General features: G+C 37.1%; 1 protein-coding gene across 6 annotated transcripts in view; it reads right to left on the reverse strand.

Moving 5' to 3' along the window:
- Positions 1-10,720: 10,720 nt before the first annotated feature.
- The window catches only part of ARAP2 (ArfGAP with RhoGAP domain, ankyrin repeat and PH domain 2), a 189,991-nt gene continuing 185,160 nt past the window's right edge, over positions 10,721-15,551 (reverse strand). For all 6 annotated transcript variants that reach the window (XM_074395987.1, XM_074395988.1, XM_074395990.1 and 3 more), the window contains one exon: positions 10,721-13,032. In XM_074395987.1, the coding sequence (XP_074252088.1) occupies positions 12,661-13,032 (372 nt within the window). In that variant the 3' untranslated portion in view covers positions 10,721-12,660. The remainder of the gene's footprint in view (positions 13,033-15,551) is intronic.

A 15,551-nucleotide genomic window follows, 5' to 3' on the forward strand; every position in this document is an offset into this window, starting at 1 on the left:
TTGATTATATTGGATGTATGAGTGCATTTAAAATGTTTTAAGTTTTTGTATCCCTAGACATAGGTAAATCTGTCACTGAATGAGATTTAGTTTTTTGACTATCACCCTGAGAGGAAGCCTCAATCCTGGTAATTTTGTAATATGGCTATAAAATCTTGGATAAGATCCGATTTATTTGGAATGTATCCATATTGCTCTTTGCCCGTAAGTACACACTGTTTATTATTCATGAGATGGAGTAAAACAGAAAGTCATTATGTTTTGGAAAATCATCCTTATAAGAACCATCGCATCTATGGTAATTTCATTTAGCATGTCAAATATGTGATTTCTAACTTGTTCTAAAATATTTGTTATACGTCTAATTTCCTGATTCAACTCAGCAATCTCTTACTGTGGGAAGTGACTTATTTAACCATTTAATTTCATTTACTTTTATAAGGTAAATTTCACAATTTTATTTCAGAGTGGGCAAGAGTAGATATTTAGTTGTAATAATACATACATGATAGCACAAACCAGATAAATTCCCTTGGAGCAAAAGCTAAGTTCATCTAATAAAGAAGAAATATATTTCATTAATGGATATTCGATTTTTATTAGGGAGTAGCTGGACCAAAAACGATTAAGAAACATGGAATTCATACAAATGTACTCAAGTATATTGGCTACTTTTAATAGATCCTGAACTATTTTCAGTATAAAAATTTAATTATAACAATTCTTTCATCATTGTAACCATTTGTGCAAAGTATGTGCAGTGTATACACTTGTACTGGGCCAGAGCGTGTTTGTAGAGTTCAACTGGCACCGTAGTAAGCACTTCTCCTTGTCTGGAGTGGCATTTTCTTACAGCATGAATGTGAACCTGGACGGTGGTCCTTGAGGCTTACAATTTTATTGCAGGTGTAAAGAGCTTATTCATTTAACTCCCTGAAATGACCACTCCTTTACAAGCCATGTCTCTCTCTGAAGTAATGTTTCCTGCCTTAAAAACAACTTTGTGTTTTATTAGCTTTGGGAAACCAGCTTTCTTTAGATCAGTGTCTGCAGACTATATATCTTTTTCGAACTTTTATTTTCAGTATCTGTCTACATATTTTATATGTGTCTCTGAGAACCAGAACATGTATAGGTTTTGTTGTTGTCTGCTTTTAATTGAAGCGGTTAGTTTTGTATGTAATTACTGACATATTTAGCCTTATGTCTACCACCTTACTACTACTGTTTTCAATGTGACCTGTTTTTGTCACTTTTTCTCTTTTTTCTTCTTTTGAATTACTAAAATATATTTTAATTTTCCATTTTGCTTTTCTATAAACATGAAAGTCCTATTTTCTTTCACTTTTCTTTTAGCAGGTACCCTAGAAATTAAAGCATGTATCCTTGACATCTTAATTAATACAAATTATCACATTCACTTCTTCCCTGACAATGTGCAAACATTTATTCTCAAGACATTATGTCATCATTTAACACAGTCAATATTATGTTTACCTGATTTTTTTTTTCTTTCATTTGCTCTTTAGTTTTACTGCATTTTGGCACTTCTACATAAGACCAATTTCTTTTTATCTAAAACATCTTTAGTTTTTTTTTTTTTTTTTTTTTTTTTTTCAGTGCAGGTTGACTGAGAAATTGCTCTTTCTCTGAAGTAGCCTTTATTTTGCCATCTTTTTTTGAGCAATATTTTAAAGGATATGGAATTCTATTTGGCCTAAATTTTCTTGTAGCACTTTAATAATTGGAGTTTATTCTTTTTTTGGCTGTCATCTTTTATGGCGAGAGGCCACTGTCATTGTATTTTTAACACTTTCAGTTTGGGGTTTCAGTATTCTCTGGCTGATTTTAAGATTCCCTCAGTGACTTTTCCATTATTTTATTATAATGTAATTTTGTATTATAATGTAATTTTATTATAATGTAATTCCCATTGTTTTATTATAATGTAACAAAAATGTTTTTTTTTTTGTTTGTTTTAATTTACCTTGCTTAGAGTTTGGCTAATATATTGACTCCATTGGTACAAATTACACAGCTATTAAAAAAAAACCTGTTGGTCATTTTCTCTTCCAATATTGCCTCCTCCCAATTTCCCATCACCTCTCTTTTAGGATAACACCTTACACACATGCTCGACATTTTAACAGTGTCTTACATACTTCTTTTGTCTATAGATTTTGTTTTCCTGTGTGTTCATTTTTGATATATTTGATTGTTATACTAACCTGTCATACAGTTCACTAACCCATTTGCTTTTAACCTTAGTTACTATGTTTTTAACTTTTACATTTTTATTTGATATTTTAAAATTTCAGTTCTCTGGCAGAATTATCCAATGTGTTCCATATTTTTAAATATATTTTCTTGTTACTATTAGTATTAATTATAGCTGCTATTTAGTCGTTCTCTGGTAATTCCAACAGCTTCATCATTTGGGAATTTCCTTCTATTATCTATTTTTCCATCCAAGCATTTTGGTCAGAGGATCATATCTCTTGAATTTTTTCCCTTTTACTTCATTTTTAAATGCCAGAAATTGAAAAAAAAAATAGAGAAGTTCCAGAGAGAATTTATCTTTTTATCTTTTGGCAGAGAGGAAGCTAATGATTCTGATCCAATGAGCCTGAACTCAATTGAGGTTGTGGGCAGTTTTGATGATGTTCTGCCAAGATGCCAATTCATACCTGCTCCAACCATATGGCATTCCAAGCCTTCCAAATAAGAGCTTGTATGTTCACAAGGGTCTCTTTCCATGGTAGTAAATGCAATTGAATTCTTCTATTCTTGATATCATGAGACTACAAACAACTCCACTGCACTATTAGAGATTTTTTGCTGAGCTTGCTTGCTTACTGTCATATATGGCATCACAATTCAGCAGATGTCTTAAAGGGAAAACCGGCTATGTTAGCGTTCTATTCCTCCATTCTTGCTATGATATGACTGCCTTGAGTCTCCAATGTTGTTTCCTGAACAAGACTACAAATTTATTTAGCTCTGCTATTTATTCTATCTAAAATCATCTCAACCTGAGCAAAGACTAGATTTTCAACTTTTTGTCTTGTGTACAGACTCCTTAAATTCACCCAGAAAAAGAGCAGCTTTAAAATATTAGCTCATGTCTTTAATGTTCCCACTTCCTCAGAATCTGGCCACCCTTATTCCTCATTTCTGCAACAGCCTTTAGAGTGTTGTTGTTGTCGTTGTTTAATTTTGTTTCCCATTGTTTCTAGCTTTTGGTGGAATCACTGTTCTTCTTCAAGCTACTTCATTATACTATGACTTCATTCATTCAATATATGTTTCAGTAGTGAATATGAGATTCGGCACAAGCAATATTTTAGATTCTGGGAATACCGCGGTAAATCTGAGACTTTGCATTTGCAGTGTTATATTCTAGTGGAAGTAGATCATTAAAGTATTTACCAATAAATATGTCAATTATCAGGTGCTGATATGCCTAATGAAGTAAGAAGATAAAGGGGATAGAAGGTGATGATGCCACTTTATATGGGATGCTCAGAGACTGCCTTCCTGGCAAGGAGACATTCAAGGTAGTACACATGAAGTTAACAGAGCCATCCACGTGTATGTCTGGAAAGAGTGTTGCCAACAGAAGCAACAGTTAAGTGAAAAGTTCTAAGGCTTTTCCATGCCTAATGATGTTGAGGAACAATGTGCTTGTAGCAAAGTGAGTGAGACAGAGTGTTTAAAAAATAGCAGGTGGTACATTGGAACAATCATTTCCAACTTGTATTTATATTTAAATACATTTTAAATATTTATATTCATAAATGCAACATGTCTTATATTGATAAAGACAATCCATTTTAACTTAACTGAAATAGAAAGCTATTAGGAGAAGAGACGTAATCTTTTATTTCAGAAGTTCACTCTGTCTTTCGGTTCCTTCCACATAGCAGCATACAGTCAGGGAGACAAGTTCAGAATCATTTGCATAATTCAGTAAATATATAATTATGTGCAGAGAGTAAAAGTGTGGCCTCTTGAGCTAGACTTGAGTGCCAGCTTTGCCAATCATTAGCTGAATAATGCCGCTTAATATCTCTGTACCTAAGTCCTAGACAAGGAAAGACTGAGGAGCAAGTAAAGAGCTTTAGATATATTTGAGATGCCAGTTGTATACTCAAGCGGAAATGTAAGTTACAGTCTGGAACTCAATGAGTAGATTCAGACTGAAGTTAAACATATGCATAGCGCAGAAGATATACTGTATGCAAAGTTATGAGACTCGATGTGTTCTTCTAGGAGTGAGGCTATCCAGTAAAGGATCTGAAAAGACTCACTTGTGAAGAAAAAACCACATGATAGTGGCATCCTAGAGACCAACACTAGAATTATTACATAAGGCAGGGTGCTTAACTGTGTAAAATGCTATTGATGGTGATAGGTCAATGTGATGACTGAAAACTGGCCATTAAAGTCAGCAGTAAAGTTGTTCTGATCTGGCTGGGAGCAGTTTTCAAAGAGTAATAGGAAACAAAAGACTGAGTAAAGAAGGTTCAAAGAGAGAATGGGAGGTTAAAAAGAGAAGGCAGCAAGTTAGACAAATGTAATAAAGAGTCTTGCTGCAAATAGGAGCAGACAAGTGAGGCAACAGTAGACGGGAAGAGGAGATCCTCCCCAGTGAGATATAAATGCTTCTATCTGATGAAGGTTGTTGCTAAGCCAATCATCGGGCTGTAAAACCATAGTGTGGGTCAGCTGGGTTGATTGAAGTGAATTTTTGTGTCTCTGTTGCCTAGTGTATTGGCTGATTGCTCAGTAATTTAACTGAGAAACTCTCTTGGTTTTTCTTTGGAAGGTTAAGCAATATTCTTTATCAGATGTTGTGAAAGATTGGGCAGCTTTACTCTGCTGGAAGAGTGGCTCTTGATACGAGGACTTGAGTCTATACAAACAGACCCCAACAATAATTTTGCTGCGCCACAATTTTGAATTTTTATGCTATATTATTTTAGAGTTCATGTTATTTAGCTAGGTGAATTCTAAGCAGTTACATGGCAACATGTCCTTATCCTCCATTAGTCATTATGGTTACTGTAACTTCTGATGTGATGCCAGAAAGTCTGAGATTTGGAGCAACAAGAACACAAGAACTAATTCCTGCAAGTGCCATGTAGTATTCTGCTCATCGTGTATCAATTTTAACAAATCAATACAAAAATGTGATGTATTACTTTATCAAGTTTACCATAACAAAATACCTCACACTGGGTGGCTTAAACAACGGAAATTAATTTTCTTATAGTTCTAGAGGCTGGAAGTCCAACATCAAGATGTCAGCTGGACCCCCCAACACTGCCTCCCACACCAAGGCTTTTCTCTTCAGTTTGCAGATGGCTGTGTTTTCCTTGTGTCCTCACATGGCCTTTCGTTTGTGGCTGGGCATCCCCAGTCTCTTTGTATGTCCTAATTTCCTCTTATGACACCAGTCAGAGTGGATTAGGGCCTGCCCTAATAAGTTCATTTTAACTCAATCACCTCTGTGAGGGCCCTACCTCCAAATATAGTCACATTCTAAGGTACTAGGAATTAGGATTTCAACACATGATTTTGGGGAGAAGACGGTTCAGTCCGTGACTTGCAGTAATCTGCTTTATTAGTGCATACTACTTTTTAAAGGATGAAGTAAAAATCTGCTAAAAGCAGTTTTAAAATTTAAAAAAAAATGTTTAATTTTTATGGGTACATAGTAAGTGTATACATTTACAGGGTAGATGAGACGTTTTGATATAGGCATGTAATGTTTGCTAATCATTTCAGAAAAAATGATTTATCCATCCCCTCAAGTATTTATCTTTTGTGTTAAGCCAGTTATACTTTTAGTCGTTTTAAAATGTACAATTAAAATGACCACAGGCACCCCTTTGTGTTATCAAATGCTAGGTCTTATTGATTCTTTTTATTCTTTTGTATCCATTAACCATTCTTACCTCACCCCATCCGCCCTCCCACCACCCTTCCCAGCCCCTTGTTGCCATCCTTCCCCACTTTATCTCAATGAATTCAATTGCTTTGATTTTTAGATCCCACAAATACATGAGAATAAGTGGTGTTTGTCTTTCTGCGCCTGGCTCAGTTCACTTCCAGTACTGACTTCCAGTTCTACACGTTGTTGCAAATAACAGTATCTCATTCTTTTTTATGAATGAATTGCACTCCATTGTGTCTGAGTGCCACATCTTCTTTACTGATTCGTCTGTTGGACACTGAGCTTGCTTCCATATTTTGGCTATTGTGAATAGTGCTGCAACAAGCATCGGAGTGCTGCTATCTCTTCAACAGACTGATGACCTTTCTTTGGGGTATATATCCAGCAGTGGGATTGCTGGATCATGTGGTAGCTCTATTTTTTTCAGGCAAGATTTTTCCTTTTTTAATTATTATTTTTAATTACACTTTAAGTTCTGGGGTATGTGTGCAGACCATGCAGGTTTGTTACGTAGGTATACACGTGCCATGGTGGTTTGCTCCACCCACCAACCCATCATCTCCATTAGGTATTTCTCCTCATGCTATCCCTCCCCTAGCCCCATACCCCTGTCAGGCTCTGGTATGTGATGTTCCCCTCCCTGTGTCCATGTGTTCTCATGGTTCAACTCCCACTTATGAGTGAGAACATGCAGTGTTTGGTTTTCTGTTTTTGTGTTAGTTGGCTGAGAATGATGGTTTCCAGCTTCATCTATGTCCCTGCAAAGGACATGAACGCATCCTTTCTTATGGTTCCATAGTACTCCATGGTGTATATGTGTCACATTTTCTTTATCCAGTAGCTCTATTTTTAGTTTCTTGAGAAACCTCCAATTGTTCTCCACAGCAGATGTACTTACATTCCCACCAAGAAAGTCCCCTTTTCTCCACATTCTCACTAGCATTGATTAGCCTGTTTTGGGAACATAAACAATTGTAATGTAGCTGAGATGATTTCTGATTGAGTTTTGATTTGCAATTTTATGACCATTTATATTGAGCACCTTTTCATCTTCCTGTTTGCCACTCGTATGTCTTTTAAGAAATGTCTATTCAATTCTATTGCCAATTTTTAATCAGAGTATTAGATTTTTTTCCTATAGAGTTGTTGAGTTTCTTATTTATCCTGGTTATTAATCCCTTGACAGATGGATAGTTTGTAAATATGTTTTCCCATTCTGTGGATTGTCTCTTCACTTTCTGGGTTGTTCTCTTTGCGATGCAGAAATTTTCAACCTCATGTGATCCCGTTTGGTCATTTTTGCTTTGGCTGCCTGTGCTTGTGGGGATATTACTGAAGAAATTTTTGCCCAGGCCACTGTCCTAAAAGGTTTCCTCAATGCAACATGCTGCTCCTACTAGGGGCTGGGGAGGAATGGTGTTGATTCAAGACACTTTTTCCTACTCCTTCAGTGCCTCTTTCCATGATATGAGGTTAAAACCAGGTACTGTGAGTGCTCCTCTAATTTTTGGTTCGTATGAAGTTTATTTTCTGTGTAGATAGTGGTTATTAGGTTGGTGTCCTTTCAGGAAGGACAACTGGAAGAGCCTTCTATTCCACCATCGTGATCTGCCTGCTAGAAGCGGCTTTGAAAACCATTAGGGTCAACTGAGATTAAATGAGAGCTAGGAGGAGTAATACATTAATAACTAACATTTACTGCACCTCTGCTATGCCGCTATATACGTATCTATTTCATATACCTGGCTCATAATCTGTGTGTGTGTATAAAATAGTTGTTGAATAAAGTCAACAAGCTGATTAACATTCCTAGTTCTCAGATGAGGACATTTTGAGTTCTGAATTTTAACTCATAAAAAGGATTAAATCTGCAGAGGTATCTCAATTATTAAAACCTTTACATTCAACATATGGTGGCTGTTGCATAGAAGGGAGAATACAATGTAATTTATATTATATTTTTTAAAATTGTTAAAATAATTATACAACTTAGAAACATAAACTTTAGTTACCTGATTCATTTCTGTGCTTTGCATTCCCTGATCGTTAGAAATAAATGTGATGATTGTACACATGACAGAAAAAATAGTCACATTTTACAATTAATGCTGTCTTAACTAATTGGTAACGGTGAAACAGTAGAGGAGTATTCACTAACTCCATTCATGGTTAAAGGGTCTTTACCCATTCCTGCTCATAGGCTAATTTTAGGGCATGAGATAAAATTCAAGGACAACAGTCACGAGGTTTTCTAACTAACACTGTGATTAAGCGGGAGGTATGCAAACAACTAGGTTTTTGTTTAAGATTTGCAGTAGCATTGTGAGCTGATCATGGATAATGCAGCTCCCCACCTCCTCAAACTCTCACTAGTACCCAAATGTCTGTGGTTGGGGCTCACCTCTTGATCCTAACCCCTGCTACCCTAAACCTAAAAAGAGCTTGAAATTTATACTGTCTTAAAACGGTACTTTAGAACACCAGTCTTCCATCTTCTCGGTTTGCAGGCTTTCCAAAGTAGGCTGCCTTCCTTGTTCCACTTCGTTTCTTCACTTACTGGTGGTGGTGAGGCAAGCAAAATGAGTTTGGGGTTGGTTACAAGTTCATTTGAGTAAAGATAATATGTAAGTCTTTGTGCAAATTTTGTTGAGATGGTGAAAGTTTTAATCTTCTTCCTAAAGTGATTAAAACTTGAAAAAAATACAAATATCTGGATGCTACAACCTGTTCAAAGAAATTTGATGTATTTAATTTTCTTTTGCATCATAATTTTTGAATTAAAAATAATGCAATCCAGCATCTAACATAGTTATGAACCAAAGTTATACTTTTGCTTCAATTATTTTTGCTTGGTTTTGAATTCTGACACTTTGATGAATCATCAGGTAATGATTTTAGAAATTTAAATATTTAAAACCATATTTAATAATTAGTTGTAGGGCTACAGAAATAAAACTCGGAGTACTTTTGATCTGTATGTGTGTGTTGTTTTTTGTGTATGTGACTAAGCCTTCCTTATGCAAGCCTGAATGCCAACACCAGGTCTACATTGGTTGTGTAGGAATTCTTTTTCTTGGGGGTGGAATAAGCCACCTCTGACTCTATCACCTCCTGGTTCCCAGCCACACCCAAAGTCTCAACACAGGTTCTGGTCTAGGGGAGGGGAGAATCATAGTGGCTTGGCCGTAGGCAGGGGACAAGATTGGATTTCAGCAAATCCCCCTGATGGAAGTGGGCTCCTGTCCCTCCAGGTAGTGAATGGGGTGGCAGGACTTGCTGGCCCAGTTTGGGCACAGGGATATTAGTTGAATGAATGGTGAATACTGAGAGGGTCCCTGGTCCTGTAGCTCAGGTGGGCTGCTCTGGCTGTGGGTACACCAAATGCCACATGCACCCAGTATGGTCACTCTGGCATGAAGGGTCCCACAGGAGTGTGTGCAACCTGGTCCCCTGTAGGGAGGGACAGGTCAGGATAGGCCAGGATGGGTGTTCCGGTGAACCCAGGCCCTGATTTGCTATCCCTGGAGTTCTGCAGGCTGAAGCCAATGGGCACAGGTAGATGCAGCTGTAGGGCATGGAGCAAGGTTCTTCAAAGACTCCCCAGCACTTGAATCCCTGCCTCTGCACAGAAGGAAAGAGAAGCCATGCAAAGGAGAGAAAAGACACTGGGGAAGGTAGAGATAAGAGAATACAAAGAGTACAGATGATGAGGAAGGAGACACGGGGAGGAAAAGCAGCAGGTAAAGGGCAGTGAGGATTCCAGGGGCAGAAAACAGAAGTGGAAGCTGGCTGGGAGAAGGCAGCAAACTGAGAGGAAGAAGGCAGAGGTCCTCTGGGAGAAGGACGGGTGAGAGAGAAGGGCCAGGCAACAGAGCCTTCAGGCAGAGTTGTAGTTCCCAGATTTGGGTTGTGGCTGGCAAGACATTAGCTCCAAAAACTTCTTCAGCTCCAGCAGGAAGTTCTCCTAGCACCTTTCACATGTGGGCTTCGTGTCAAGACTCCACAAACTTCTTCTTTAGAGTGAACTTGCTCTTGCAGGTGGAGCAGGAGAAGAGGTTCACACGCATCAGGCCTTGTTGAGGGCCAGCACCATGTTGCCTGTGACCTCATGGCTGTAGCTGTAGCAGATGTGCCGAGAGAGCTGGCTGTAGTGGATCACAAAGTAGGCCAGGTCCTTCTCACAGCACCAGAGCCAGGAATGTGGCTTCTCACACTCAGGGTGAAACGCTCCACATGCCACTACTCCTTGCCCAGTGTATTCACTATGTAGCCCTTGATGGGCCGGCTGCAGTCCTAAAAATGGAGACAGCATCTTGTCACGGCAGGGCAGGCAGTCACATTCACCCTCAGCTCATGGGCCTCACCATCAGCTCCTTCCTACAGTGGATGCAGCTGAAGTGGCCTGGGTGGCAGACTGTTCCTGAACACGAGGGGCTGCTCATGAATGAGCAGGTGGCACTGCTGATGTGTCCAGGCACTACTCCAGGCCCATGGCATTCTCCTGGTGTAGTAAAGCGGGCAGAAGTGTCCATAAACCAGGGTTTGTACTATGCATCTTCTAGGGATGCGTCTGGTCGGCAGCCTTATCAATACAGGCCAAAGAGACTGTAATGTTCCTAGCTCTCAGCAAGTGAGCCTTCAAATCAATGAAACCACTTATTAAATTCAATTTTTTTTAAAAAAAAAAAAGGAAAGAAAATCTATTTGACCTATTTCACAACAACCTTCAACTTCTGAAAATAAAGTCACATTCAAGTAGACTTGTAAAACAATTTAACTTTTACTCAAAATGTATGAGATGTCATCATTAGCCCTTATCTTACACTTGAAAAATTGAGACAATTGTTCAGAATAGGAAGGGAAACAGCTATCAGATTTTAAGCTCAAGTTTCAAGAAAAATTCAGATAAGGCAGGTGAAAACTCTAGATATTTTTCCATTGTCCAACATCACCAAATATTAATTTCCACATACCTCTTTATTTCATAAAAATATAAATATTTATTAGAAATAGCATGTTTAAGATTAGTTTTTCTTTCTAAATAACATAATATCTTGCTTTAAAGGAAGATTCCCTAATAGTGCCACCTATTTCATAAACTGTCCTGCAGTTTTGGGCTTCTTTAAAATTCTAATTCATTTTGATTTAAAGAATAAATATCTCATACCCATGGTGAACTATTTTATCACTCCAAAATACAAATGCTCTGTATTTTACAATGAAGAATTCATAGCATTTACCACCACATCACTGTACTATGATTGGACTGACTCTGTATGGGCCTTTGAATACAGATGAAAAAGTGAAGACATGCTAAAAAAAAAAAAGCTTAGCTACATAATTTTTAACATCAGAACTCACCAAATGTATTCCAATTTGAAAGAAACTCATGAAAAATGCTTCCCCTAACATGCACTATGATTAGATAGTATTGTCTGTCAGGAGAATCATCAATTCAGTAGCTGGTCTTTATGTGGAAACAAAAATAGAGAGGACTTTGCCCTTATTCATAAGTACAGGGAGGAGACCACGCCCATACTTAAAACAAAAACAAAAACAAAAACAAAAACAAAAACAAAAAACAAAAAACAGATTAAATGTGAACAGGTATCTTCCAAAGGTATAGTAAACCAGCAACTACCCCTGACTCCATAATGGCCATATATTGTATTCTTCCAGTGAATTCTGACAATTCAGAGAAAAACATTACAACCTTAGTTAATAATAAAAAAAAAAAAATTCTAAAAATCAAACAAAACAACAGGATCCTGTGGTGATGAATTTTGTTTGTACCAAATGTATAGTCAGAAATTAAAAAAAAAAAAAATGCTTGCATACAATGACAGTACAATCAAATCAGCATCCAGGCCAGGTCCTGCGTCCACAACCTCGCCAATGCAATGTAAGTTTCCTCTTAGCAGCCACCAACAGTGAGCTCAAATGTAGTGAATCTATACTGTGGCTGGTTCTCTAATACCATAAATATTAATAAGAGTGGCTAGTGCTATTATTCACATCTGCTGGCCGAATATTACTCCGGGGAAATAAACACTGGACTTTTTACTTAACAAGTAGGTTCTCATTGACAAGTTCTGGTCATTAGTGAACTAGAATGAATCTTAGCTCACTTCCTTGTTTTCTAGGACATTTAACTCTCTGTTTCTTTTAAAAACCCCAGTGTATTTTAGGCAGCCACTACAACAAATTCTTCCCCCCTTTTCAATTTACTTCCCTTTCTTTTCCCTAAGGTATACACTCTGTAAACCTAAAAACATACGGTATTTTAATATACAAGGTTTCTCAAAGTGCAAAATATGTTACAGATAGTTTCTTAGGCTTCATTTAAACACAGCATTTTATACAATACAGTACAGTTTGAAATTTCTGTTCATAAATTATACCACTTAACAGATAACTACTTTAAAAGGGCTGACCAACTAAGTAACCCAATGTCTTCTTACACAAAGTTAATACAATTTATCTTTACAAGCTTTGTTCAGACCAAAATAAAGTTAATCTTACACTTAATCACATATATACATATTTTTAAATGCTCCTTAAATACCTAAGTATACATAGACAAATTTGCCTATCAATAGGCAAATTCTGATGAATTATCTTACAGTTCAGTCTTGGATTTACACACAAATATTGCATACATTATTAAAAAAATAATCTGGGGAGCCAATTCATTTTATTTCTTACGGCAAAATCTGCTCATCCTGTAATTCTTTCGGAAGGGTTCTTGACCGTTGTAAAACCACACTCAGTTCTTCAATTACCCTTGATGGTAACTTATGATCAGAGTCCAAAGCAGCTTTGCTGCTCCTGTCGTCAGCCTTCCTCACTGTCTTCAGGCCTTTATGGCCTTTCTGTTGTCCAAATGGGGCTTCAGGCTCTGTGTCCTCCAGGCAGTTGAAACTCCGATGTTTTCGGGTTCGACTTCTAAGTTTATCGTCCTTGTGCTCCAGGCAGTGGGCCACGATGGAAGCTCTCTCCTTTAAGGTCGAGTCCACGGCCTCTTTATCATGCTTTTCACTGAGCCGCAGCCTTTCAAGTTCCGCTCTTGCACTCTAAAAATAAAATAAAATGTCTCACAGGGAAGCAAGATGTGTCAGAATTTAGGTTTAGAAAGTACAATCTAAGTAAAAGTTGATGCTTCCTATAAAAGAGCTCATTTCTATGACATAGGTCCTAACTTGACTTTGACACAAGTAGCATGTCCGAATTTACATACTAATCTTAGAGCTACAAAATCAACTACAGACAGTCCCTGGCTTGCAATGCTTCAAGACGATCTTTTGACTTTACAATGGTGCAAAACAAATACGCATTAAATAGAAACCATACTTCAAATTATGAATTTTGATCTTTTCCCTGGTTAGAGATATACAGTAGGACACTCACTTGTGACGCTGGCCAGTGGCAGTGAGCTGCATGCAGTCAGGCATGCAGTCATGAGGGTGAATAACTGATATGGCATGCTGTGCTGCCAGATGCTTCTGCCCAGCTGGAGGCTAATGTAAGTATTCTGAGCACTTTTAAGGTAGCCTAGGTTAAACTGTAACATTCCATAGGTGAGGTGTATTTAACACATTTTTGATTTTAGGTATTTTCACCTTATGGTGGGTTTATTGATATGCAACCCCATCATAAGTTCAGGAACTTCTGTGAAATGCAATCCATAGAAATTCATTTTAACACTTATTCAACATACCACTTCAAAGATGTCTTTCGGGTTATTCAAATTGAATCTCACTTCAAACTTGCCTTTTCTAACTCACTCCTGCTTAAATGTGTCAAGAAAGGTTTTTGTTTTTTCCTTTTAATTAGTTCACTTTAGTGGGAACATTGTACACACATAGGAAATGATCAATAAATATTTTTTGAATGACTAAATGAAGAAAAGTTTCAACAGTTTCAAATATAGAACACTGTTCTATTTTCCTTAATTCCAGTAGATCCAAACATAAAATTATAGCAGAAATTTCAAGTGGAATAAAAATATTTTCATGAATATAATATACAAATAATTTTGAAATTTGGAATTTTCAGATAAGATTATGACTACACATCTTAAGCTAAATACATTTCTCCTACTCTGTCATTTATAGGAAGAAATATTCAATATCTAGTTTAATTCCAAAGTTTCATGAGAATATGTTAAAATACTAAGAAAACGAATAGTGGTGGTTGAACAACAATGTAAATACAACCAATGCTACTGAATTGTACTTTTAAATAAAATGGAAAATTTCATGATATATGTATTTTATCACAAATGAAGTAAAAAAAGCAAGACAGGGTTTATAAACAAACATTAATCTTGTCAAAAAATTTCACTTGGCATTTATTACTTGGGAAAAATTAAGGACAAAGAGTGGTTTTACATATATCGGAGGAACAGTTCTCATTATCTTTCAACCATCAGCGTAAAGACTTCCGGCTCTCTTACAGAATTTAGGGGCCAAGTAATAACCGACATAATACTGAAATTTCAAGTACACTACTGATATGGATTGGATCTGTATCCCTCCCCAACTCTCATGTTCAAATGTAATCCAGTGTTGGAGGTGGGGCCTGGTAGGAGGTGACTGAATCATGGCAGTGGATTTCATGAGTGATTTAGTACCATCCCCTCTGTGCTGTTCTCCTCAGTTATCTTGAGATCTGACTGTTTAAAAGTGTATAGTACCTTTCCTCTCTCTCTCTTGCTCCTGCTCCACCCATGTAAGACGTTCCTGCTTCCCTTTGCCTTTTGCTATGATTCTAAGTTTCCTAAGGCTTCCCCAGAAGCCATGCAGATGCCACCATGCTTTCTGTGGAACCATGAGCTAAATAAACATCTTTCCTCTATAAATTACCCAATCTCAGACATTTCTTTATAGCAATGAGAGGACAGACTAATATAACAATAATATTAGCCTAAATAATATAACCTTAAATGAAGGTGGGGAGATGTGATAAAAGCAAACTGTGAAGAGTTAGGGAATGGGAGAGTGAGGAAAAACTTTGCATGAAAAATAGGTGTGCCAGACTGCCTTGAATGTTGCACAAAAAGCAAGCCAAACTGAATAGATAATGGGGAAAGAAGGTTATAGTTTATATACTGTACTGTCCTTAAGAGATTAGGCATTAGTAATTTAAAAAGAGAGAAAGATAAAGTCTGCAAGTGGAAGGGCAAGAGATGGCTTGCTACAGGCAACACCAGTTTATGTCACAGGGTGCTTAGGAAAAACCAGTTTTTTGAATGAAAATAACCATCTAAAACAATCTGTTTCTCCCAGTGGGAGAGAAAGTAGTTTTTACTTATCATAGGTAGAGAAAGGTATAATGAATGGGTTCTCACAGCAAATCACTCACATAGGTTTAGCCGATGCCTTCATATTTTCCATTAAATCTAAAGAGGCAAGCCAATGGTTATGGAAGTCTCAGGACACCAAAAAGTAATATGACCAATATGTACGGAGTATACTAGAAACTCTCTTAATTGGCTTTCATTACCAAACTCACTGTATTACTTGATATTCTTCATGTTATAAAATGTAAAATTATATCAATAAATTTAATCATCACAACACTTTTAATGCTT

This window comes from Saimiri boliviensis, chromosome 3 (genome assembly GCF_048565385.1).
Source record: "Saimiri boliviensis isolate mSaiBol1 chromosome 3, mSaiBol1.pri, whole genome shotgun sequence".
NCBI lineage: Eukaryota > Metazoa > Chordata > Mammalia > Primates > Cebidae > Saimiri > Saimiri boliviensis.